The 27,751-nt window shown below is 43.9% G+C and overlaps 1 protein-coding gene and 1 pseudogene across 4 annotated transcripts in view; one reads left to right on the forward strand and one right to left on the reverse strand.

The window, feature by feature from the left end:
- Positions 1-27,751, forward strand: part of DMRT2 (doublesex and mab-3 related transcription factor 2) — a 204,562-nt gene that overhangs the window by 69,256 nt on the left and 107,555 nt on the right. For 2 of the 4 annotated variants that reach the window (XR_011379712.1, XM_070051283.1), the window contains exons 5-7: positions 8,096-8,168; positions 23,610-23,645; positions 24,466-24,525. Coding sequence is in view for 1 of the 4 variants with exons in the window: in XM_070051283.1 (XP_069907384.1) it covers positions 8,096-8,168; positions 23,610-23,645; positions 24,466-24,525 (169 nt within the window). In the remaining 3 variants the exon portion in view is untranslated. Of the gene's footprint in view, positions 1-8,095; positions 8,169-15,081; positions 15,101-23,609; positions 23,646-24,465; positions 24,526-27,751 lie in introns of those variants that run through there. The other 2 variants (XR_007924194.2, XR_011379714.1) reach the window with 2 other exon arrangements.
- Positions 6,015-7,761, reverse strand: LOC100354493 (sphingolipid delta(4)-desaturase/C4-monooxygenase DES2 pseudogene; annotated as a pseudogene).

Here is a 27,751-nt window from a genome sequence, read left to right on the forward strand (position 1 = left end):
TTCTGTCCTGGTTGCCCCTCTTCCAGGCCAGCTCTCTCCTGTGGCCCGGGAAGGCAGTGGAGGATGGCCCAAGTGCTTGGGCCCTGCACCCCATGGGAGACCAGGAGAAGCAACTGGCTCCTGGCTTCGGATCAGCGCGGTGCGCCGGCCGCAGCGCGCTGGCCGCGGCGGCCATTGAAGGGTGAACCAACAGCAAAGGGAAGACCTTTCTCTCTGTCTCTCTGTCACTATCCACTCTGCCTGTCAAAAAAAAAAAAAAAGTTGCACTTATTTTGGTGGAAAAATGATTTTGAAATCTATGCATAGTTTTTTCATACTATGCATTTTCATGAACTTTTCTGAAGACCTTTTTTTAAAAGGTTATAAATATTTATTTTAGTGTACATTTTGATTTAAATTTTGAAATTTAGAGGGAACAAATTTCATATATTTCATATATACAGTTTTTTTTTTTTTTTTTTTGACAGGCAGAGTGGACAATGAGAGAGACAGAGAGAAAGGTCTTCCTTTTGCCGTTGGTTCACCCTCCAATGGCCGCCGTGGCCAGCACACTGCGGCCGGCGCATTGCGCTGATCTGAAGCCAGGAGCCAGGTGCTTCTCCTGGTCTCCCATGGGGTGCAGGGCCCAAGCACTTGGGCCATCCTCCACTGCACTCCCTGGCCACAGCAGAGAGCTGGCCTGGAAGAGGGGCAACCGGGACAGAATCCGGTGCCCCGACCAGGACTAGAACCTGGTGTGTTGGCGCCGCAAGGTGGAGGATTAGCCTGTTGAGCTGCGGTGCCAGCGTATATATACAGTTTTAAGAACATAATGATACTTCCCACTCTGCCGTTCCACTCTCCCTCTCTTGCTCCTATTCTCCCTCCCTATTCCTTTCTTATTTTTTCTCTTACTTTTTTCAATGACACATACTTTCAATTTATGATCACAAGCTTAATCCTCCACTAAATAAAGAATTCAACAAGTAGTAAGTGGAAAATCCACTGTTCCTCAGGAATGAAGACAAGGGCTATAAACAGTAATCAAATCTCAAAATGTGAAGACCTCTTATGTCTGTCTCCTTGCATAGATTTCATATTTTTTTAAAAAATTTTTTGACAGGCAGAGTTAGAAACAGAGAGAAAAGTCTTCCTTTTTTCGTTAGTTCACCCTGCAAATGGCCGCTACAGCTAGCGCACTGCGCTGATCCGAAGCTGGGAGCCAGGTGCTTCTTCCTGGTCTCCCATGCGGGTGCAGGGCCCAAGGACTTGGGCTATCCTCCACTGCCTTCCCGGGCCACAGCAGAGAGCTGGACTGGAAGAGGGGCAGCCGGGACAGAATCCGGTGCCCCAACTGGGACTAGAACCCGGTGTGCCGGCGCCGCAGGCGGAGGATTAGCCTAGTGATCCGCAGCACCGGCCCAGATTTCATATTTTTGAACCAAGATAAACTTAGATTTCAATTCCATTTTCCCATGAACCTAAAAAATATTTTTTGATGTCTTCAACTTATTTGAAAGGCAGAACAGAGAGAATGAGACAAAAGAGACAGAAGGTGTTGCTATTCCTTGGTTCACTACTGAAATTCTGTGATAGCCAGAGTTGTACCAGCCTGCAGCTGGGAGCAGGAGCAAAATGCAGCTCTCTCACATGAGGGCAGGGACCCAGTTACTTGAACTATCACCTCTGCCTGTCAGGTTCTATGTTTGCAGGAAGTTGAGAATTGAACCCAGGTACTCTGATATGGGATTCAGACATCTTAACTGCTAGCTAAATCCCTGCCCCTCCATGGGCTTTCTGGAGTACTATGGTACCCTTTTGTTTACTTGGCTAGCTTGCTTTGCTACCTTGGCAAATGCAGCCCATAGAAAACCTCTTTACCAACATCCACTCTTCCTAATTTTTCCTGCCACTTAAGGTAGGATGGCCAGATTAAGGACACAGTGAGACTCTGAAGGCCTGTCACATGCTGGGTGTGACATATGGGCTTCAACGTTTTAACATGGAGGATCTTCTGTCTTCCCTTATTTAGGAACAGATCCAGAAATCAAGAAATAAATAGGTAATACCCCCCACTCTCCCCACAGCCCAGTAATTTGAGCCTTTCTGGTCTTTTTTTTTTTTCTTTTCTTTTTCTTGCTGGTCTTTAAATATATATCTCCTAGTTACTTAGGCTGCATGGAGGAAGGATAGGAAAGAAGGACCATCAGCAGCTCGCTCAGCTAACCCTCTCTTCTCCCAAACAGTTCAACTCTAGTGTAAACCACACTTACTGGATTCGCAAAACAAAAGCCCTGCATTCTTGGTTGAGTGGGATATATGTTCACTTAATAGTTAGGTCACTCTCTGAGAGGCAGTTAAAACAGGGTCATCTGTAAAAGACATCTGCTGAGCTTGGGTACAACTCTGCATTGTGGCTTTGTGACCCTGTGTTTAAGTAACTTCCATTATTATTCATGTACTGACCTCAGAGAGGGGCCACACACAACCCCCCCACCCCCAAAATTTATAACTGGGTTCTTCTGAACCTCGCAAAGTGCTCTCGGTAACAGGCGTGCAAAGAAAAATAACTCTTTCCATCTTGCTATAATTCTGGTGATATTTTTAGCACCTCTTAAATACTAGCACCCCAGGCAACTCCTGTCTGACCCACCCTTTAGTCAGGCTCTGCATAGAACAGAGTATAAAAAAGAGGGAAGAAGAAATGTGTGGTAATGAGAGATTACTGGAACTATTTAAAAGCTCATAAAATGCAGATAAACTTCCAATGTGTGATGCTTAGCCAATGTGTAAATCATATTTGTCAGAATACTGTGAAGATCCAAGATATTAGGAATAAGATCTATTTTGGTTCATTTCACTCCTCTTCAAATGAAGGAAATAACAAAGAATAAACTATAAAACTTTATATCCTTTCAAAAGGTTTTCATGGGTATGATGTCATTTCTTTTTAACTGAAAATGCAAACTTCTCAGTTCGTAATACCTTATTGTCATTTGTCATTCGTCCATGTAATACTCTTACTGCATGATTTTTCCCTCTTTACTCCCCAACTTCCTTCCCTAGTTCCTTCTTCCCAATAAGTTTCTGAACTAATATGTTGGTAATGAATCTTTGCAGATGCATGCGTTCTAGTAAAATATGGGGTATTGTTTGTAACATGTTCCTGTTTTATGTTTATAATTCAATACTGTTTTAAAGATTAATGTTGCTACAACTACAGTTAGTTCATTAATTTTAACTCTTGTATGGTATCCCACAGTGTACATTCACTCTACTTTGTATGTCTTGTAAAAACTGTGGTAAAATACACAGAGGAAAACATTTACCATTGTACCCATTTTTATACATACAGTGTCTGGCATCAGGTACATTCATATTTTTCTATAACTGTCATTACCAGCCATCTGCAGAATTTTCTCATCTTTCCAAAATGAAACTCTGTTGAGCAGTAACTCTTCTCCTCTGTACGCTTATCCTTTGGCAATCACTATTGCATCTGTTGCATTTTACTGCTCCCCTCCTGATGGACACCTAGGTTGTCTTCAAGACACAATACCACAAAGCATACCACAACCAGTGACCTCATGCAGATCCCCTGTGAAGCTGTGTAGACCCAGAAGGGGGTTTGGGATCACAGGGTCCATTGCTTTCTAGAGTGACTGTACCAGTCCACAGTGTCCTCAGCAGCCTTACAGTGTTCCCATCTTACTCCTCCTGCCTTCTCTGCATATATCCCATTTTTTAAAATTCCGATAGTCTTTTCACTTGAAATTCTTTGTTTATTAGGGAATTTGGTATTTCTTAATATTTGTATTAGTCACTTGAGCTTTCCTTTCTGAGAATTTGACTATTTAATACTTTTGTTATTTTAAAATTCAGTTTTGTACGTTGTTTTTGTTAACTTTTTTTAAGATCTATTTATTTATTTGAAAGAGTTAGAGAGAAAGAGGGAGAGACGGAAATCATCCACCTGCTGGTGGTTCACTCTCCAGATGATCACAATGGCCAGAGCTGGGCCAAGCCAAAGTGAGGGGCCAGGAGCTTCTTCCAGGTCACCCACATAGGTGGCACAGAACCAAGCACTTGGGCCATCTTCTGCTGCTTTTCCTAGGCCATTAGTAGGGAGCTAGATTGAAAGTGGAGCATGGGGCTGGCACTGTGGCACAGTGGGTTAAAGCTCTGGCCAGAAGCACCAGCACCTCATATGGGCACTGGTTCTAGTCCCAGCTGCTCCTCTTTTGATCCAGTTCTCTGCTGTGGCCTGGGAAAGCAGCGGAAGATGGCCCCAGTCCTTGGGCCCCTGCACCCATGCGGGAGACACGGAAGAAGCTCCTGGCTCCTGGCTTCAGATCGGCGTAACTCCGGCCGTTGTGGCCATCTGAGGAATGAATCAGCGGATGGATGGAAGACCTCTCTCTGTCTCTACATCTCTCTGTAACTCTTTCAAATAAATAAAATAAATCTTAAAAAAAAAAAAAAAGAAAAAAGAAAGTCGAGCAGCTGAGATACCAACTGTTACCCATATGGGATGCTGGCATTGCAGGCTGTGGCTTTACCTGCTGTGTCGCAATGTCAGCCCTATGTTCTGTTAATTTTAATGAGATTTTGTACATTATAATTGGTAAGTTTTTGCTGGTTTGGGGTATTAAAAATGAGGGTGTTTCAGGGCTGGTGCTGTGCTACAATGGACTGAGCTGCTGCTTGTGGTGCCAGCATCCAATATGGGTGCTGATTTGAATCCTGGCTGCACCACTTCTGATCCAGCTCCTTGGCCTGGGTGCTTGGGTCACTGCACCCACATTGGAAACCTGGGTAAAGCTCTTGGCTCCTGGCTGTGGCCTGGCCTGGCCATGGCCATTGTGACCATTTAGGGAGCAACTAGTAGATGGAAGATCTCTTACTCTCTCTGCCTGTGCCTCTCTGTTAAAAGAAAAAAAGACGGCCGGCGCCGTGTCTCAATAGGCTAATCCTCCGCCTTGCGGCGCCGGCACACCAGGTTCTAGTCCTGGTCGGGCGCTGGATTATGTCCCGGTTGCCCCTCTTCCAGGCCAGCTCTCTGCTATGTCCCGGGAGTGCAGTGGAGGATGGCCCAAGTCCTTGGAACCCTGCACCCGCATGGGAGACCAGGAAAAGCACCTGGCTCCTGGCTTCGGATCAGCGCGGCGCGCCAGCCGTGGCAGCCATTGGAGGGTGAACCAACGGCAAAAGGAAGACCTTTCTCTCTCTCTCACTGTCCACTCTGCCTGTCAAAAAGAAAAAAGAAAAAAAAAAAAAAAGAGAGAGAGGAGAGTTTCCCCCTGCAAATCATCACTTACCTGTTTGTTACTTTGTCTATGACAGTCTGCATCTTAACAGAATCAAATTAATTTTATTGTTAAGAGTTTGTGTTTTTTAATTAATTAATTTTTGACAGGCAGAGTTAGACAGTGAGAGAGAGACAGAGAGAAAGGTCCTCCTTTTTCCGTTGGTTCACCCCCCAAATGGCCGCCACAGCCGGCGTGCTGCGCCCATCCGAAGCCAGGAGCCAGGTGCTTCCTCCTGGTCTCCCACGTGGAGGATTAGCCCAGCGAGCCGCGCCACCAGCACCCCACGTTCTAGTCCTGGTTGGGGCGCCGGATTCTGTCCCAGTTGCTCCTCTTCCAGTCCAGCTCTCTGCTGTGGCCTGGGAAGGCAGTGGAGGATGGCCCAAGTGCCTGGGCCCCGCATCTTCGCCAACCTGCCCATCGGCATGCCCTACTCTGCCTCCTTCAAGAAGTACCATGTAGACCACCACCGCTACCTGGGCGGCGACAGGCTGGATGTGGACGTGCCCATGCGCCTGGAGGGCCGGTTCTTCTGCACGCCGGCCTGCAAGCTGCTCTGGCTGGTGCTGCAGCCCTTGTTCTACTTGCTGTGGCTGCTCTGCGCACACCCCAAAGCCATGACGTGCATGGGGTGTTCAACGCCCTGGTGCAGCTGCCAGTGGATGCCGCCATCCTCAGCCTCTGGGGGGTGAAGCCCATGGTCTGCCTGCTGGCCAGCACCTTCTTTTTTTTTTTTTTTGAAAACAAACGCTGGATTTAATTTAGAGCACGGGGCACCAGTGAAGTCAGCTCCATGGAGACCACGGGCACAGGGCCAGCAGGTCAGGGTGGGGGGTCTGAGCCTTACCTGGTAAGGCCCGGAAAGGTGCCCAGCGAGTCCACGAGCAGATGGGCTTCTCTGGCCACTGGGTGCGGCCTCCGATGGTTGCTCCCAGGGCTCCCTGGGGGCCAGATGCAGCCAAGCCTGCACTGGGCCTGAGGCGGTGGGGCGTGCGTGGCACTGGCTGTGCAGTGGGGCCGGTGGAGTCCAGGGCGCCCACTCAGGATGGAGACCCGGAGGCAGGGTCCTCTGCCAGCTTGCACACCCACTTCACCCTGGCGAAGGGCCTCAGGGAGTCCTCGAATACAAAGTCCCAGAGCACCTTCACCCACGAGTGGTGCCGTGGCAGGTGGTCGTAGTACTCCGGCGGTGGTAGTACTCTGGAGAGATCTTCCGCACCAGGGGCAGGTAGCAGCTGGGGATGCTGGGGAAGTCGTGGTGATCCTCGTGGTAGCCCATGTTGAAGGTGATGTAGTTGAGGGCCCCATAGTAGGAGTAGGTCTCTTGGCCCTTGAGGAACATGTAGTGCTCAGCAACAAAGTGGCCCGAGATGGGGTACAGCCCAGGCCCAGGAAGGTGCTGGCCTGCAGGCAGGCCATGGGCTTCACCCCCCAGAGGCTGAGGATGGCGGCATCCACTGGCAGCTGCACCAGGGCGTTGAACACCTCCATGCACGTCATGGCTTTGGGGTGCGCGCAGAGCAGCCGCAGCGAGTAGAACAAGGGCTGCAGCACCAGCCAGAGCAGCTTGCAGGCCGGCGTGCAGAAGAACTGGCCCTCCAGGCACGTGGGCACGTCCACATCCAGCCTGTCACCGCCCAGGTAGCGGTGGTAGTCTACATGGTACTTCTTGAAGGAGGCAGAATAGGGTATACCGATGGGCAGGTTGGTGAAGATGGCGAACCAGCGGTTGTGGGCGGTGGCTCCCGTGCTGAAGGCGGTGTTGTGTGAGATGTGGATGGCCAGCGTCAACGAGTGGTTCACGCAGCCGCCGAAGGTGTAGGCCCAGAAGAGCAGCCAGCGCCAGGCCAGCCCCCGCACCAGCCAACAGGCCAGCTGCTGTGCCAGCACCATCCCGAGCACGACCCACTTGAGGTGAGAGTCCGGCCGCATCAGGGCCTTGATGGCTGGGTACTTGGCGAGCATCTCCTTGTGCGGCTGCGTGTGCAGCTGGTCGGTGTAGACCCACTCGAAGTCACCGCGGCTCGTGCTGCTGCCCTCTGACTTTCTCTCTCTAACTCTGCCTGTCAAAAAAAAAAAAAAAAAAAAAAGAAAAAGAAAAGAAAAGAGTTTGTGTTTTGAGTATGTTGTTCCAGAAGTATTTACCCCATGCCATGTGAAAAACATACCATTGTGAGTATATTTAAATTTTTTCTATACATTTATTTTAGTTTCTTTATATTTTCTATATATTTCTTTTATATTGTCACCTCTGCATTTATGTCTTTAATCTATCTGAGTGCACCTTTTTATAGTTTTATGTAAGTTAAAAGGTCCAGCCTTATTTTGCCTCATCATAGGGATCCACTTTCTCCTCAGAATTCTTAATCCATACTTTCTCCATTGTTTTGTGGTTTCACCTTTATCTTTTTTTTTTAAATATTTATTTATTTATTTGAAAGGCAAAATTAGAGAGAGGCAGAGGCAGAGCGAAAGAGATTGGTCTTCCATCTACTGGTTCACTCCCCAGATGGCCGCAATGGCCAGGGCTATGCCAATCTGAAGCCAGGAGCCAGGAGCTTCTTCCGGGTCTCCCACTTGGGTGCAGGGGACCAAGGACTTGGGCCATCCTCTGCTGCTTTCCCAGGCCATATCAGAGATCTGGATTGGAAGTAGAGCAGCTGGGTCCCCAACCAGCAGCCATACGGGATACTGCCACTGCAGATGGTGACTTTACCTACTATGCCACAGCGGTAGCCCCTCCACCTTTATCTTACAAGACGTTCCCATGGATGTGTGGCGCTATTTCTGAGAATTCTCTTCTTTTCCAGTGGTCCCTTTGCTGTTTCTGATTCTGTATCATGCTGTTTTTATGGCTTTGGCCTAGTTTCAGTGTCTGCTGGGGTGAGTATCCTCTCCATGTTTATCTATTCAAAATGACCTTTGCCATTTGTGCAATTTAGTTTTCTACATCAGTTTTAGAATGAGTTTGTGGAATTCTTTAAGAAGATCTTGGAAACAGGTCTTCAAAGAAGGAGGTACCTTTCTCTGAAGGGAGGAGAGAACCTCCACTTTGACTATGACCTTGTCTAAACAACATAAGAGTCGGAGAACTCAGAGGGCTTCCATAGCCTTGGAAACTCATGACTGGAGCATAGGGAGATTACTGATGCCATAGACAGGAGTGTCAATTTGTAAAGTCAACAACAGGAGTCACTGTGCACTTACTCCTCATGTAGGATCTCTGTCCTTAATGTGCTGTGCATTGAGATTTAATGCTATAACGAGTACTCAAACAATATATTTCACTTTGTGTTTCTAGGGGGGTGCAAACTGTTGAAATCTTTACTTAATGCATACTAAACTGATCTTCTGTAAAAAAAAAAAAAAAAAAAGAAATTATCAATTCCCAACTTGACTCTCACTGGGATTAAACATGACAATAGGTCTGATCTGATTTCATCATCATTTAAAAAAATCATCTATTATTTTTCACTTTATGTTTCTGTGTGGGAGCAAACTGTTGAAATCCTTACTTAATGTATACTAAGCTGATCTTCTGTAGATAAAGAGAATCGAAAATGAATCTTGATGTGAATGGAAGGGGAGAGGGAGTGGGAAAGGGGAGGGTTGTGGGTGGGAGGGACGGTATGGGGGGGAAGCCATTGTAATCCATAAGTCGTACTTTGGAAATTTATATTCATTAAATAAAAGTTAAAAAAAAAAAAGAAAACTGAAAAAAAAAAAGAAAAAAAAAAGAAGATCTTGGAAACTTGAGAAGGGTTCATTGAACATATAGATTAATTTTGGGAGCACTGACACCTTTACTTTGTATGTCATTCTACACATGAGCAATTGATGTCTCTCCATTTCTCCATTTATTCAGGCTTTTTTTTTAATGTCCTTTAATGGGATATTTTTAGTTTTTATTTAAAAAGGCCAAAAGCATACTTTGGTTCATATGTAGATATGTTATCGTTTGTGTTACTTTTGTAAGTGGGATCTTATTTTCAAGGGTGTCATTTATATAGAAGAATACTTGTGTTTTTTGATAAATTATCTTATAATACAATAAGTTTGCTAAACCTGGAAATTCTAATAGTTTGATGAATCTCTTAATATTTCTGTGTGGTAATATAGTTGTCTGAAAATCATGTTTTACCTTTCCCATTGAATCTTTATATTTCTAACATCTTTTTTTTACTTATTGATTATTCTTTGTAATGCTATCTTAAATGAAGAAATGATAAGGAATTCTTATTTTGTGTCCAAAAATTATTTGGAGTAAGTTTTTCCCTTAGATGTGATGTTTAATGTAGGTTTTTGGTATGTAGCTTATTTAAAGCCAAGGAATTATCTCATATTCATAATTCTCTAGAGTCACTGAACTTTGTTAAATTCTTTGTCTGCATGTTCTTAATCAAGATTTTTGTCCTCCCTGCCATAATGACTCTCACTCTGGGGAATAAAAGGGAAGAAAGAGAAGGTGGGATAATTAAGCATCTGTCCCATGCCAAGGAATACTCATAGATTAATGTGAGAATAAGAGATCACGGACAGGCTCTATGAATGATATAAGGGCAGGGAGTCTGTGGTTCTTTAGGGCTTCATTGAAAGCAATGGAAGGGATTGTAAGAGAAACAAAGTCATATTAATTGTATAATGCTGTGATTAAAAGGAAAAGTAACCTGCCGCATAATCACATGCTGGGAACATTGCAGGAGGGTAGTGAAGCTAACCACTGTCCTTTGGTTTTTAGATTTTTTTTTTATTTTTGCTTAAGTAGTCCATCCTGTATAGATAGATGACTAACTGTGTATTCCCTTTGCCCGTATGGCTGCTATTGCAAATAAATTGCATCTCCCCATTGGTAAATGGTAATAATAAACAAAATTTAAAAAAAATGAAAAAAAAGGAAAGGTGGCCTAAATTTGTTATTTCCTATGTTCCTGGTTCTGAGTTTGGTGATTTAAAAATTTTTGTGCCCCTTAAGCCTCAGAACAACATTGTAAAGTGAACATCATTTATGCCATTTTAAAGATGAGGAAACAAAGGTTTGAAGAAGTTTAAACCTGTCCAAATTTTGGTGGCCAGCAAATGACAGAGCCACTGTTAAAACTTAGGTCTGTCTCCAAAGCTCAGATTTTCCCCTATCTGTTCCTTCAAAGGTTTCTAATGACAATACTAAAACCTAGCCAGTCAGCAAAACAAAATGTTTCACCCTAATATCTACAAATTTAGGGAAAAGAAACCCAGAGCTCCTTTGAGAGATGAATGATTCCAGCACTAGAACAAGATGAACTTGGAATATGTTGTTATTTCAGAAAGTAAAACTGCCCTTATAAAATGTGATGAAATCTGTCAAAAGGATATAAGAATCATCTTGAAAAGCCTCCAGCTGGCCAAATCTGGAAAAATTTGGACATCAAAAGAAGTAAGAATAGCAATTCATTGTAACTCATTGAATAAAATAAAAATATACAAGTCTACAGTGGTAAGAAAATAAATAAAAAAGAGAGGAGAAAAGATGTTTCTTCCTTGAAGTAGAATGCCAACCAGTAGACCTGGAGGGCTTGGTGTAATTGGAAACATCACAATTTTAAAATCATCACAAAAAAGATTGGTTTAGGCTTCAGTCATCAATGGGAGCCATATCTAGTGTGTAAATTTTGATATGCACCATTATGTTTTCATAGTCGCAAAATGTTTCTCCATCCATTATTTATTAGGTGCGAGGGAAGAAAGTAATAAATATACAGTGGATAAACTGGACAACACCTTGACAAAATAATAAAAATTAATATCACCAGTTTGAACTTATATGCCTCCAGATGTGATAGTTTGTGAAGGACACAACATCACTTTATGTAGTATTCTGGTCAAACATGTGTAACCTGAATCTTATCATAAGGAAACAGCCAAATCCAGATTGAGGAACATTCTACAGAGTAGCTGACCTTTGCTGAGACACCAAGAAACTGTTCCATATTTAAATAGATGAAAAATATATAACATACAACATCCAATACATGGCCCTTGACAGGATCACGTAGTGGAGATGGAACTATTTTGAAAGATGATATTGGTACGATTGACAAAACTGGATTGTGGACTGTAGACTAGATAAAACTATTATATTTAGGTTATATTTCCTGAATTAGATAATTACCAAAATATTATAAAAACCCATCTTCTTTAGAATATGTATCAAAGCATTAAGGACAAAATAGGCATTCTGAAATGTTTAAGAAAAGAAGTAAATAATAAAACGTATATAGATAGAAGAATAAGAAAGCAAATGTGGCAATATGGTAAAAAAAGATTAGTGAAACTAAGTAAAGGACATTTGGGGGTTTTCCAAATTGTTCTTACGTATTTCCAATCAGTTTGAAGTTATTTGAGAACTTTAAAAATTGAGCAAGAATTAGTAAGTGTGGCTGTTTGTTGAAAACACTGATGGATTTTGACAGTTAACATTTGATTCATATGTCTCTGTTTCTCCATAAGAATGGGTTAGAACTACTGAAGGGCATATTTGTACCAAGATTAAGTCATTGGAAGAAAAGTTGTTGGTTTAACTAACTTCTCTTGTTTGTAGGTTTAGTGATGCTATTATAGGGAAAGGAGGTATTTATTGGTGATTATAGGGTTTTGTTTTTTTCCTTGCTCAAAATGGGATATGCCAAGCTTAACCATTTCAATTTTGCCAAGATTCTTGCAGCTCTATTTCCAGCATGGTATATTTATATTAATATTCTTTATGAAATCAGCCCTCTATGACACCCTGCACCTTCAGAGACTGAAAATAACTCTTAGTCTGTATTTACTCTCTAACTGTGCTCCAAAGTTCTGTACAGAGTTCTGAGTAACTTTTGGGATATTTTTTAAGTGGCACCAAAGTTATCCTGATTGTATTATCTCTAATGTTTTTCCTATCAGATATGAATAGAGATTTCACAAGTTGAGTTATATATATATATTTTTAATTATTGTTTGACACACATTTAAAAATTGTGATGGGGCAGGTGGTTGGCCCAGTGATTAAGACACTAGTTAGCATGCCTGCATCTTTTTAAATTTTATTTATTTATTTTTTGACAGGCAGAGTTAGACAGTGAGAGAGAGAGAGAGACAGAAAGGTCTTCCTTCCATTGGTTCACCCCATAAATGGCCGCTACAGCCAGCGCGCTGTGCCAATCTGAAGCCAGAAGCCAGGTGCTTTCTTCTGGTCTCCCATGCGGGTGCAGGGCCCAAGGACTTGGGCCATCTCCACTGCCTTCCCGGCCACAGCAGAGAGCTGGACTGAAAGAAGAGCAACCTGGAAAGAATCCGGTGCCCCAACTGGGACTAGAACCCGGGGTGCCAGTGCTGCAGGCGGAGTATTAGCCTAGTGAGCCACAGCGCCGGCCAGCATGCCTGCATCTTACACCAGGTTCCTGAAAATGCAGATCCTGGGAGACATCAGTGATAGCTCAAGTAACTGGGTCCCTGCCACCCTTAAGGGAGAACTGAAATGATTGTCTAGCTATTGGCTTTGGCCCAACCCTGTTCTTAACAATGCTGGCATTTGGCAAGTGAGTAAGTAGATAGTAGTGCTTGCCTTCTCTGTCTCTCCCTTTCATATTAAAAAAAATAAATTATGATAAGATACACAGAATATGACATTTATTACCTTAACCATTTTAATTGTATAATTCAGTAGCATTAAGTACATTTCACATTGTTGTGCTACCATCACTATAATCCATCTCCAGAACTTTTCATGTTGCAAAATTGAAATTCTACCCATTAAACAATAACTCTGATATCCCTTTCGCCAGACAATGACGACTGTCTTTCTACTTTCTACTTTCTGTGACAGTGGATTTAGGTCCTCTCATATGTGTAATAATATTTATTCTTTTGTTACTGTTTTATTTCCCCTGGCATAATGTCCTCAATATTCATCTATATTATAGCATGTTTTAAAAGCTAAATGGTATTCCATTGTATGAATATACCATAATTTCTTTATTCATCCATCAATGGACATTTGGTTTATGTCCATCTTTGGCCTCTTGTGAGTGTCACTAAACATTGCTGCATAAATATCCATTTATGTTTCTATTTTTAATTCTTTTGGGCATGTACCCTGAGTGAAATTGCTTGATAATATGATAATTCAAGTGTTTTAATTAAACATTTTTAGATTAATTTATTTTCATTTCAGAGAAAGCAATAGCAAGTGAGAGATAGACAGAGTCCTACTGAGAGATCTTCTGTCTACTGGTTTACTATGCAAATGCCTGCAACAGCCAGGGCCAGGATAGGCTAAAGCCAGGGTCCTGGAACTCAATCCAGTTTTCCCATGTGGGTGGCAGAGACCCAAATACTTGAGCCATCATCTGCTTTCTAGGGTGCACATTAGCAGGAAGCTAGGTTGGAAGAAAAGATGAGACTTGAACCAGGCATTCTGATATTGATTGTGAGCATCTCAATGGTACTTACCCTCTGCGCCAACTCTTAGTGTTTAATTTTTTGAGGAACTACCATACCACTTGCTATGGTGGTTATAATATTTCATGTTTCTATCACCAGACATACATAAGGATTCGAAATTCTTCTCATTCTCACCAACTTTTTGCTTTTTCTCTTTCTCTCTCTCTCTCTTCCTTTCTTCCTCCCTCCAAGCCTACATTCCTTCCTTCCTTTCTCCCTTCCCTTCCCCTCCCTCCCTGCCTCCCTGCCTCCCTCCCTCCCTGCCTTCCTTCCTGCCTGTCTGCCTGTCTTCTTCTTTTCCTTCCTTTCTTTCTGTCTGTCCTAATGGGTGTCAGGTGATATCTTATTGGTTGAGAGTGTTTCTTTTAAATGCAAATTTATTTGAGAAGAAAACAGAAATATTATCAGTTATCAATACACTAGAGTATTAGTGCATAATAATATATATTTTTTTCTGAAAATAATTGCTCTCTTGAAAAAGGCAGCCAACAGATACATCTGTATGGGAAGCATCTGTGTGTGGTAGAAAGAGCCCTGAGCTTGAGGTCAGGGGCCTCTCTCTGACATATTACTATGAAGCTGTTGATCAGTCAATAGAATCCACAGTGCTTCAGTTTCTTTATCTGAAAACATGTGCATAATATGATATAGCAGTGGTTATCAAACTTCAGTGCACATCTGAATCACCTGCAGAGCTTGTTGAACAGATTGCGGCATCTACTCTCAATTTCTGATTCACTGGATTGTGGGTGGGCCATGAGAGTTGCATGTCTGCAGATGATGTGAGCCCAGGGACCACACTATGAAAACCATGGATCTACAGGCTTGTTTTAGGAGTCAGGTAATATAAGTGAAATAATTTCATGCAATTTTTAAGCACCATGAAATGCCGTAAATTGATTTCATCATGCAAGAATAGAAAGGTCCTCTGAAAAAGGCAGTGGAATCCAGAGCAGCACTTCTCAGGACTGCACTAAAATCTCTGGGACTTGAGCATTCTGAGAAGTGAGCCAGCAAGGAGAGAATTTCAAGAAAGATACGGGCTTTGGGAATGAAGCTGGGAAAGTGTTAAAAAACTAAGGTGCAAATTTCCCGAGAATCAATTCTGCCTCCTCTTTGAGGCCTCAGTAAGGAATTCTGTTTGGCTATGAGGAAGAGAAAGCCCAATGAACAGGCATAGTAACATCTACTTAAACATGTAAGGTCTTTTTTTTTTTTTTTTCTCATGGAACAATAATCTTAAAGGCAGAAAGTTAATGGTTCAGGGGCTTGAAGGTTTCAATACTGAGGTCTGTGATTTTCTTGTCCCTTTCATGTGTGTGTAACGTGGGTGCTGCAGGTCCAGCCATTACATCTGCTTTCCTTGAAGATATGAAGAGAAAATGACCAGGAGGAAAGGTCAGCATCTGTATTAGGGAGGCAAAGCTTTCCCAGAAATTCTTAGCAGTTTTCTTCTTATGCCTAAATGTCCTAAGCTGTTTCTTGACCATTCGTAGTTTAAGATTGGCTAAAAAATGTTGTTTGAGAACCTTGCTAACCCAAACAAAATTAAGATTATGTTAGAAAGATGGAATACGCTTGCAGTCTATCCTAGATTTTTAATTTTTCCTGCACCTAGTGAGACCAGCATGGGAAAAGCTGCCAGTCTGAGTTCTCTCATTCTTATTTTACATTTGAGCACTTTGTGTATGTGTGTGGCTGCTGCCATCAGTATTTTAGTGTTTGTGGCAGATTGAAATTTCAGAACACTTTCATTCATATTAGTGCATTTGCTTTCCTGAGTCACCCTGAGAGATGGCTTGGCCCTATTTGTAGGTGAGAGGATAGCGGTTCCTTTCCCCTTTGTATCTCTTTTGAGTTTTATTCCCTGAGTTTTTGTAGCCAGTCATCACATTGTGGGCTCTTCAAGTAGAAAACAGGGCATGCTTTTAATTTCTCAGGCAAAATCCCAGCCTTGTCTATGTTGTCACTGTATGGAAAATTTTCTTTTTATTTATTTATTTATTTATTTTTGACAGGCAGAGTGGACAGTGTGAGAGAGAGAGACAGAGAGAAAGGTCTTCCTTTGCCGTTGGTCACCCTCCAATGGCTGCCGCGGCTGGTGTGCTGTGGCCGGTGCACCGCGCTGATCCGATGGCAGGAGCCAGGTACTTATCCTGGTCTCCCATGGGGTGCAGGGTCCAAGCACTTGGGCCATCCTCCACTGCACTCCCTGGCCACAGCAGAGAGCTGGCCTGGAAGAGGGGCAACCGGGACAGAATCCGGCACCCCGACCAGGACTAGAACCTGGTGTGCCGGCGCCGCAAGGCGGAAGATTAGCCTAGTGAGCCGCGGTGCCGGCCAAAAATTTTCTTTAGTATGTGTTCTCAGCTAGGATTTATGATTTTCTCATCCTCTCAGTCCACTTCCCATGAACTTGAGGCACTAATGAAGTTGGGCACATGTGTTGTTTTTCCTTAGAAATGTACTTTGTAAATATCAAATAATATATTTATTGGTGATTTCTCTTTAAATTTTTTGTGAGCTTGAAGGAGAGTGGAGAATGAAATCATATCATTACAGGAAGTAAATGTTAACAGTGTTTTTGAAAAAGTGGATATTCAGGAAGATTTGAAAGGGGTAAGGGTGGTATTTGGGCCCACAGGATGGTGGCAGGCCGTGTGCCTCAGGCAGAGAGGCTCTATGGGGAAGAAGGACTGGAAGGAGGACAGGAAAGCAGATGGTCAGGTCTGGCCAGAGGACACAAGAGTGGGAGGAAATCAGAGCTGAGAACAACAGTCGTGCTACATAGAGCTAAAATGTGAGAATGTCAGGTAGGAGAAGCGTGCCAGCCATGGGTGCTGTGGTCCAGACAGGAAAATAGAAAAGGAGATACTGATGGGAGAAGCACTGAGTGCCTAGAAGGGAAATAACATTCCCGAGAAGGTAGGGGTGTGGGGAGAAATAAGCTACCATAGATAAGTCTTTTAAACTGAATTCTGCGAACATTTACTGAGTGTCATAGATAAAAATATAGACAACCCCCCAACACCCCAAAAGAATCCATATCCAGATCCCAGGAACCTGGGAATATTCTGTCTGACTTGGCAAAAGGGACTTGGAGGATGTGATTAAATTCATGATTTTGAGATGGGGGATTATTTTGGATTATTTATTTTGGCCCATAGTAATTACAAGGGTCCTGAGATGTTGAAGAGGTAGGTAGAAAGAAATACAGAGAGGAAGCTGGGGAGGAGGGGAGGAGGAGAGAAGGAGGTGGAGATTTGAGTTGAAAATGCTGTGCTATTGGCTTTGAAATTGCATAGAGAGGCTATGCCTGGGGATTGCAGGTGGCTTTTAGAAGCTAAATGGGGAAGGGAATATATTTTCCTATACAGCCTCCAGAAGGAATACAACACTGATTTTAGGCCAATGAAACCCATGTTGGATCTATGACCATTTGTTTTCATTTAAATACTAGGCATGTGGTCATTTGTTACAGTAAAAATGAAGAGCTAATACACTGAATTAGTACCAAAGGGTGTAAGGGGTGAGAAAACATAAAGATGAATGAGATAAATTCTAATGTTTTGATGGTTTTCATCCCAGGGGTCCAAGTCATTGATCTTCAAAGATTCACAAAAACCACCTGGGGGAATCCTGCACTTGACCCTTGATGTTGATATTGTTGGTCGTAGGAGCACACTTGGTTTAGCAGTGGTAAGGTGGTAGGTCTGCTGTACAAGCTAGGCAGCCAAGAACAGTAAAGCCTTTTAGTTGTCATAATAGACAAAATGGTTCAGATTTAGACGTTGAAAATGGTTGGAATGATCATCTGACCTTAAAGATTTGAAACTTCCTAGTGGAGGGAACTTAGAGTTCTAAGCTTTTTAAAAAATATTTTTTGTGTGTGATATTCCGACAAGAGGACATATATGAAAGCAATGGGTAATTTACAAAGCAGTATGTATTGACATTACTAAGACTGTGGATGAGAGCAGATTTGACAAAGCACAAGTGTTACTGGGAACTCATTCTTTTCTTGCCAAATTGAAATTGAATTGATAGAAAAATACTTGGATGAAAACAATCCCAATGTTTATTCCAGTCTTATTCTTTTCTGGCTCTGTTTTGTTATGACTGTAGTACACACAATTAGCTTAACAGTTGGAAAATAAATTGCATGCAAAGGAGAAAATAATAGTCACCTGTAACTCCGTAATTCAAAAATAACCAGAAACTAGATGTAGTTGATTGAAAGTCCTCTGAGGGTTTTTGCAGATTGTTGTTTCTCTTTGGTGTTATAGAAAAACACTTCTGTATGCTCTTGTGTTTTGCGCTTCCAATAATGGGTTCTTATAACTCTAATGTTTTAGACTGCTAAAATTCAACCACTTTTCTAGGAAAGTTTTTTTTTAATTACTTTCCCTTTGAATATTAAAAACGTTCTTTTTTTAAACTTTTATTTAATAAATATAAATTTCCAATGTATAGCTTTTGGATTACAGTGGCTTCCCTCCCCCCATAACTTCCCTTCCACCTGCAACCCTCCCATCTCCTGCTCCCTCTCCCATTCCATTCACATCAAGATTCATTTTCAATTATCAGTTTAGCATAAAGATTTCAACAGTTTGCACCAACACAGAAACACAAAGTGTAAAGTGCTGTTTGAGTACTAGTTATAGCATTAATTCACAATGTACAACACATTAAAGACAGAGATCCTACATGGGGAGTAAGTGCACAGTGACTCCTGTTGTTGACTGACAATTGACACTCTTGTTTATGACGTCAGTAATCTCCCTAGGCTCTTGTCATGAGTTGCCAAAACTATGGAAACCTTTTGAGTTCGCCAATTCTGACCTTATTTAAGGTCATAGTCAAAGTGGAAGTTCTCCCTTCAGAGAAAGGTACCTTCTTCTTTGATGGCCCGTTCTTTCCACTGGGATCTCACTCGCAGAGATCTTGGACCATGAATGTGCCAACACACTTTCATTCTAACATGTAAATTTGCAGGAGGGAGAGTGAACTTCTGCAGCCCTGGGAATTAAATTTGGTTCTATAAGACGTTCCCTTTGTTTTCCACATGACTGTGCTTGGTGACATGTGGGGAGCAACTCGGACTAGACTAAGTTACTGGAATTAAGACTTATTCTATGCATCTGCTCTCCCACAATATGGCGCTGAGAAGGGAGAAACAGCTTCTACACAGCTGCCTCCAGTTCAACCAATAAACAGCAGGACCTGCTCCTGATTGGAGGAGGGCAGCGTACTCGGCGTGTGGGTAGCAGAGTTGGGATTGGTGGAAGAGGACTATAAAGGAGGAGAGAGACAACATGCACCAAGAACATCTATCTGAAGGAACACCTGTGCAGCCCCCGGGAGAGCCGGCCGGCGGTATGCCGCTCCCCCGTGGAAGTGGGGAAAATGGCTAGGGGGAACCGCCCTTCCACGGAGGTGGAAGGGTCGGTAGCCAACCCGGGAAGAACCAGCAGCAAACCCGGGGAGGGCCGAGCAGACGAAAGAACAGCGCAGGGTCCTGTGTCGTTCCTCCACGAAGAGGGGGAGCGACAGTGACAGAAGCAGCAGCACACATAGGAAAACATCCTGACTCAACAGGCACACATCCTCCTGTGTAGAAGTCTCCTCTCTACCCTGGGAGGGTTGCCCCGGAGTTTCACATTAAACATCACTGTATCACCAAAGCATGTTCTGCCCTCTCTCTCAGGACTGGAGTTGAGTCTGAAGGGTGCCATAAAGCCCACTTTATGGCGCTGATGAATCATGGAGGAGAGGTCCTGGCGGCAGCTGGAGCCAACCACAGACCCAAAGAGGAAAGCTGCAGGTGGAGTCCACGGTTCAGGGGTCACACGGATTCAGGAGTTGCAGATTAATACCCACATCAGGATACCCTGGGGAATCATAGCATCCTAAAACATTAAGAACAAAGCGGAAAGCTCGATCTGGTGGGCTTTAAGGACACATGCTGATACAAAGCCAGGACTGCATCACTTGGCTACAGCAAGACAAGAGATGCTTGTCTTTATTTTGGTAATTCTTGCTCCTGCAACCCAAAAGCCGGGATGTGATGAACTTCTTTTTAAATTTGGTATTTGAAGTATGTTCCTTTTTTTCTTTTTTTTTTGACAAGCAGAGTGGACAGTGAGAGAGAGAGACAGAGAGAAAGGTCTTCCTTTTGCCGTTGGTTTTAAAGGTACTATTTCATCTTCCCAGTTCAGTTCTGAGCAGCTTAGCACCATTTGATGAGAGCCCCAGCCTCCCTCTGTGGCTAGTGTGGCCTCTCCTTTCTGCTCCTTGATGCTCTGATGCAAAACAAGGTCTATGTGGTTGCAGCAGTGTCTGTGGTGACCGCCTCCAGGATCCTTCCCTCTCAGCAGTGCCCACTAGGTGACGCCTGTGAATGGAACAGGCTCTCCGAAATATGAGCCCTCTTCTCTTTCCTTCCCAGGCTGATGTCTTGGGTAGATGTTGAAGTAGCCAGACCCGAAGGGACTCTTTAGTGCCTCTGCTTAGTGAGAGGGCATGTGATGTCAGCTCATTTCCTTCCAATGGGGGATTCTGTTGTCTCTGTGTAGTACCAGTATAGGCAGTGGTCAAATTATAAAAGCAGGAGAAAAAAAACTCCCTCAAAACCATGTATAACCTGAATAGCTTTAGATTCCTGGGTAGGTTTTAACTGCTTTACAAATGCAAACAGTTTCCCAAATGAAATTGACTTTCCATGATCCTAGGGTGGCAAACTGAATTACAAGGGCACATCAAAGAGTTCATGGAAAAATGGAATTAAAAGATAATTTTCATGCAAAAAATGTGAAATACATGCATAAGAATGATCTTGAAGCAGTTCATGACAAATGTATATTATGAAAACATGCATAGATTTCAAAAACTTTTTTCTAAAAATAAGCTTATCTTCTAAGTCCATTTTCCATGAACTTCTTGAGGTATCCTGGTATGTGCAAATTAAAAAAAAATTAGATGTATTTATTTTAAAGGCAGACTGAGAGAAAGAGGGGGTGGCAGAGGGCGAGGGAGGGAAGGAGGGGGGGAGAGGCAGACAGAGAGAGAGATCTTCGTTCTGTCTGCTGGTTCACTGTCCTAATGGCTGTAACAGCCAGGTCTGGGCCTGACTGAAACCAGGAGCCAGGAACTGTATCCAAGTCTCCCACATGTGTGGCAGGGGCCCGAGCACTGGGGCCATCTTCTGGTGTTTTCACAGGTACATTAGCAGGGAGCTGGATCGGAAGTGGAGAGGTTGAGACTAGAACCGGCACTCAGATATGGGATGCTGATGATGCAGGCAGTGGCTTAACCCTCTGTGCTGCAGTGCTAGCTGTGATATGTTTGCTTTCTAGAAAGAACATTGTAGACAGGTGTGATGATCTTTCATGATAGCCGTGGTTCCCAAACTGGAGTGTGGATTGGAAAGGACTGGGAAACCAGGCATTTCTGAGGCCCACTCACAGTTTATGATTTCAAAGGCCTTGGGTAGGGCTGAGCATTTACACCTCTGACAAGTTCCAAGGGGATGCTGTTGTTCCTGGTTTGGGACCTCACCCAGAGAACCACAGCACAACAGTCTTTCTGTTGTAAATATGCCTGGGATAGACGCTGGTATGGAGAGAGATGTGGGGCTGGAAGGGGCATGGGACACACTGAGCTACAGCAAAAGTCAGTTGCTTCCTTTCTTCCTACAGCTCTTCCCACGTTCTCCTTGTTCCAGAGAATGTCTCCTATGTGTTGTGATTTTTCTGGATGAATTTTCTGGATGAATCCCTACCAGACAGGGATACATTAAACCTAATGGCAAGACAGGGACAGAGGCAGCTGGGCTATTGCTGGAGGTACATTGAAGTGATTTATTTAAATTTTCTTGTTTTTCTAGTAGGGAAATGAAATGGCATCTCTGTATCACAGGTGTTCAAGTGCTTTTTAAATGGCTAAGTGTTTAAAGTGACAGTCAAGGTTATGAAGGTTATACGAGAGCACATTCATACAGGTTTCTGAATGTCTTCAGTAAGCTCTTATGGTTCCTTAGGGGCTGAGAGAGTGGGTGTTGTCTGTTTGTGTGAAAATATAATTCTTCCCATTACTCCCAGACTGCTCTTGAAGTATGTGTTTAGTACACCTCAGTGTTTCCTTATGTGACATAGCCTCTTTGTATACATTTTTGGATGTTATGTCTTTTTTACTTTTTTTTTTATTTTTTAGGAAGAGACAGGGAGAAACAGAGAGAGAGGTTTTCCATCCTCTAGTTCACTCCAAAATGACTGCAACAGCTGGAGCTGGGCTGATTCAAAGCCAGGAGCCCAGAACTTCTTTTGGGTCACCCATATGGGTGCAGGAGCCCAAGCAATTGGGCCATCCTCCACTGCTTTCCCAGGCCATCAGCAGAGAGCTGGATTGGAAGAGGAGCAGCTGGGGCCCAAACCAGTGCCCATATGGAATGCCAGCACTGCAGGCAAAGGTTTAACCCACTGCACCACAGTGCTGGCCCTCTTCTTTTTTAAAATTAGATGTCCGTGTTTACTTTCCATCAACCCTGTTTCCATTTTGCTTTAGAGACTGTGAAGGGTGGCTTATGACTGGGAGGTGGCTGTTCCTACCCATTCAGTGGCCTGAGCAGTGGGAACTGCAGCCCAGGCGTCAGCAGAGGACTGAATGCCCTGGCCTTCAATGGGGGAACTGCTGAATAGGCACAGAGGGCCCCTGCATGCCTTCAGACCCCTCTGCAACTTCAGGTTGAGCAGCAGTAAACTCAGGATCTGGGGCACTGCATGAACCCTGAAATCCCTCCTTGGTCATAGTTTTCTCAGCAGCAGCCTGCTTGTCTTTTTCAGTCTCTTCAGTAGAAGTAGAGCTCAGTGACCTCCCATGGGTGTTTGTGGGAGGTGGCACCACACATGGAGAGAGCCTCCTGGGCCAGCAGCCACCACATCAGACTCACTGAGTAGGCTCTCTGGTAATTGCATGGGATGGCAATTTCCACATAGCCCAGAGGACTCCGTGTTTCACAGAGCAGTGGTAGGCAAGTTCACAGAAGATGGCTCTGTGAGGGCCTGGTGGTCAGCCCTGGGTTAGTAACCACCAGTCGATGTTGTTCCTAGAAAGCTGCCTGGATCTGCTTAGTGAAGGTCCCAGGCATGAAGTGACCAGCAATAGGAGTAGCTCCAGTGGCAGCAGCAAACTTCCGCTCAGCCACTGTGGCCAGTGTTCCTGGGGAATGAGACACTGACATCAGCAGGGTTTTTAGTGGTAGCGGTGGCACCAGGTCTTCTTCAGGTTTATAGTGTCGATGCTACCAACACTCTTCTTTTCATAAATGCCCTTTCCATTTGCAAGTCTGCATTGGTGCCGCCTAGGTGGGTTTCTATGGAAGGAATTTTTTTTAACTTTTATTTAATGAATATACATTTCCAAAGTACAGCTTATGGGTTACAGTGGCTCCCACCTCCATAACTTCCCTCTCACCCCCAACCCTCCCCTTTCCCGCTCCCTCTCCCCTTCCATTCACATCAAGATTCATTTCAGTTCTCTTTATATACAGAAGATCAGTTTAGCACCGATCAGGGAGAACATATGATATTTGTCCCTTTGGGACTGGCTTATTTCACTCAGCATGATGTTTTCCAGATTCCTCCATTTTGTTGCAAATGACCGGATTTCATTGTTTTTTAATGCTGTATAGTATTCTATAGAGTACATGTCCCATAATTTGTTTATCCCGTCTACTGTTGATGGGCATTTAGGTTGATTCCAGGTCTTAGCTATTGTGAATTGAGCTGCAATAAACATTAAGGTGCAGACCTTTTTTTTTTTTTTGTTTTATGGAAGGAATTTGAGGGCATGCTCCTTCTTCATTTGCAGGACATCAAGGGCTCTGGACATTGTGACAGCTTCCCTGTAAGTTATGCCAGGAACCAAGAAGAGCCTTGTATGGACTCCTCTCTGGGTAGTATGGAAAGGCCTTTTTCTACTTATTTATTTATATATATATATATATTTAAAGATTTTATTTATTTTATTTGAGAGGCAGAGTTACAGACAGTGAGAGGGAGCAACAGAGAAAGAGGTCTTCCATCCACTGGCTTACTCCCCAAATGGCTGCAATGGTCACAGCTGTGCCGATGCGAAGCCAGGAGCCAGGTGCTTCTTCTTGGTCTCCCACGTGGGTGCAGGGGCCCAAGGACTTGGGCCATCTTCCACTGCTTTCCCAGAACATAACAGAGAGCTAGACTGGAAGAGGAACAACCAGGACTAGAACTGGCACCCATATGGGATGCTGGTGCTGCAGGCATAGGATTAACCTACTGCACCATGGCGCCGGCACCTCCACTTCTTTCTAAATGATCTGCAGCACAAGATAGGATTAGTCTGATGATTTCCTTTCTATAAGTGAGGGCTATGGTTTAGGGAGGCTGGTTAGAAGGCAAACTAGCAAGACCTAGTCCCTGGATTTTAGTTTCCAGGCTCTGTCTCTATTTTTCAGCCCTGCTCTTCCACCTTGACTCTGGGCAAATTTCCACTTAGTTTCCCGTAGTTGTGTCTTGTTAAAATCGGGGTCCCCATCAGAGATGGTGTTCCCCCGGACACACTGAAATATTCATCTGTCGGGTTGATGGCAGGGTGGGCAGGCATTTTCCTGTCTATCTTTCAGACAATGACCGTGAAATCCCTTCCACAAGAACACAGAGATTTTGTTCTGCTCTGTTTCTAATTTCAGAACAATAAGTCTCCAATGCACCACCACCCACCGGAAAAAGAGCACACAGTGACTGACAAGGTGAGGTCTTTGTTTGGTTGTATTTCAAATCTTTTGCTTTCCGAAAACCTTAACACTTGGCTATAAATCACTGAAAGGTGGATGTTCTTTGAAATGAATTTTGCATGAAATGTCAGCCAGAGTCTAGGGGACAGCTATGATATTTATGACCGTTGGTGTTTCTTAGAGGAGGTAAAAGAAAATGAAGTCAATATAGTTTGGGTTAGTACTGGGGGCAGCAAAGAAAGGGAAGATAGAGAGCAAATCTCTTTCTCTTGCTCACTTTGTCTTCGCTATTTTCGGAGTGCCATACTCAAAGCAAAGGGTTCTTGAGTGTTTATCCATATGAGTAAAGTGTGGTTAAGAATGTGGGCAGCTGTGTAAAGGGAAAATAAACAAACCTGAAACTACTATTGGGAACGTAGTTGTTAGTAGGGAGATTGTTTTACTAAGTCCCCCATTTCAGAAAGACCATTCGATCCTACTCACAGCTCTCTGTAATTTGATTTGGAAAGTAAACTGTCCTGTTTGTTTGGCGAGGAAATGTTGCAGAGGTACTGTGGCATCCATGCATCCCCCTCCATTGACAGGAAAACACAGAACATCTTTGCTTGTCATTTGAGGGCTTCCACATCCAATACTTAATATAGCTAACGTTTTCTTCCACTAGTCTATTCTGCTAACTGGATTCCTGTCACTTGGGTCCCGTGGATATTTGTGCAAATGTGTCTTTGCTTGAAAACATCTTCTTCCCTTCTCTGCCGAAGTGGTTCTTGATCATTAAAAATAACTCAAAATTTCATTGAAATAATCCACATACCATATAAACGGATCAATTTGATATACAATTCTAGGGTTTTGGGTATTTAGGAGTTGTGCAGCCATCACCCAAAAAAGAAACCCTGTGCCAATTAACACTCTGAATCTAGGAGTATCTAAAAATAAATGTATAGTTTCTGTCTAGATTTGCCTATTTAGGATAAGTCCTTTAAATACAATCATTCAGTGTGCTCCTTTTTGTGGCCTGCATCTTTCACCAAGTAGCATGTTTTTTTTTTTTTTTTTTTTTTTTTGACAGGCAGAGTGGACAGTGAGAGAGAGAGAGACAGAGAGAAAGGTCTTCCTTTTGCCATTGGTTCACCCTCCAATGGCCGCCGCGGCCGGCACGCTGCGGCCGGCGCACCGCGCTGATCCGATGGCAGGAGCCAGGAGCCAGGTGCTTATCCTGGTCTCCCATGGGGTGCAGGGCCCAAGCACCTGGGCCATCCTCCACTGCACTCCCTGGCCACAGCAGAGGGCTGGCCTGGAAGAGGGGCAACCGGGACAGAATCCGGCGCCCCGACCGGGACTAGAACCCGGTGTGCCGGCGCCGCTAGGCGGAGGATTAGCCTAGTGAGCCGCGGCGCTGGCCCAAGTAGCATGTTTTTAAGGTTCCTAGTTTTTTTTTTTTGTTTGTTTGTTTTTTTAAGATTTATTTATTTGAAAGTCAGAGTTACACAGAGAGAGAAGGAGAGGCAGAGAGAGAGAAGTCTTCCATCCACTGGTTCACTCCCCAACTGGCTACAACAGCTGGAACTGCTCAGATTTGAAGCCAGGAGCCAGGAGCTTCTTCCAGGTCTCCCACTTGGGTGCAGGGGACCAAGGACTTGGGCCATCCTCTACTACTTTCCCAGGCCATAGCAGAGAGCTGGCTCAAAGTGGAGCAGCTAGGTCTTGAACTGGCACCTATATGTGATGCTGGCACTGCAGGAGGTGGCCTTAACCCGTTACACCACAGCACCAGCCCCAAATGTTCCTAGTTTTATCATGCCTCAGTACTTCATTCATTTTTATTGTTAAATAATGTCCATTGTATGGGCAGAAAACATTTGTCCACTCATCAGCTGCTGGGCATTTGTATTGTTTGTACCTTTTGGCTATTATGAATGCCACTGCTGTAGATAATGTACAAGTTTTTGTCTGGGCCTGTGTTTTCATTTCTCTTGGATGTATACCAAGGGGTGACATTACTTGGTTAGATGCCTCTGAGTAACCTTTGAGTAACTCCAGATTGTCCATAAAAACTACCATTTTACATTCCTACCAGCAATGGAAGGATTGTGATTTCTCCATCAATTTCCTTGCCAGCATAAGCTATTATTTGTCTTTTCTAATTTTAGCTATCCTAAAGGGTATAAAGTGATTTTGATTTGCACTTCCCTGAGAACTAATGAGATGACTTCTGAAAGCATTTTCCAATAGATGTACAAGGATTCTTCAAAAAGTTTTTGTAGGGGCATGCATTTAGCCTCATGGGTAAGATGTTCACATACCAAATTGAAGTGTCTGGGGTTTGATTCCCAGCTCTGGCTCTAGATGCCAGCTTCCTGCTAATGCTGACCCTGGGATACAATGGTGATGGCCCAAGTTATTGGGTGTTCCTGTCACCTACTTGGGAGACCTGGATGGCTTCCTGTCTCCTGGACTTGGCCTTAGCCTTTGTAGACATTTGGATAATTATCCAGAAAATGGAACTGCACTCTCTGCCTCTCAAATGAAAAGTTTGTGAAAGATAGAATTAAAAGATACTTGTTTTGGAAAAAAAAAATTTGAAATTCATGCATGGTCTTTTCGTAATATGTGTTTTCATGCATTTTTTGAAGTGCCCTTACATATTTTACTTGCATGATGAGAGGGTTTTTTTTTGAGAGAGACAGAGAGAAAGGTCTTCCTTTTGTTGGTTCACCCCCCAAATGGCTGCTACAGCCAGCGGGCTGCGCCGATCCAAAGCCAGGAGCCAGGTACTTCCTCCTGGTCTCCCACACAGGTGCAGGGCCCAAGCACTTGGGCCATCCTCCACTGCCTTCCTGGGCCACAGCAGAGAGCTGGACTGGAAGAGGAGTAACTGGGACAGAATCTGGCGCCTCAACCGGGACTAGAACCCGGTGTGCCGGTGCCACAGGCGGAGGATTAGCCTAGCCTCCGGTCTCAGCAACTGTTGGCTTAGGAGCTGGCAGGTCAGGGATAGTGTCCCAGGTTTCCTTAGGGGCTTCCCTTGGTGCAGGCAGGGCTGTACCTGTTGGAACAGTGTCTTGCCACCACATTTTTTTTAATTTATTTTTATTTTATTTATTTATTTTTTTTTGACAGGCAGAGTGGACAGTGAGAGAGAGAGAGAGAGAGAGAGAGAGAGAGAAAGGTCTTCCTTTTGCCATTGGTTCACCCTCCAATGGCCGCCGCGGCCAGCGCGCTGCGGCCAGCGCACCGC

Source organism: Oryctolagus cuniculus, chromosome 1, assembly GCF_964237555.1.
Source record: "Oryctolagus cuniculus chromosome 1, mOryCun1.1, whole genome shotgun sequence".
NCBI classification, from domain to species: domain Eukaryota; kingdom Metazoa; phylum Chordata; class Mammalia; order Lagomorpha; family Leporidae; genus Oryctolagus; species Oryctolagus cuniculus.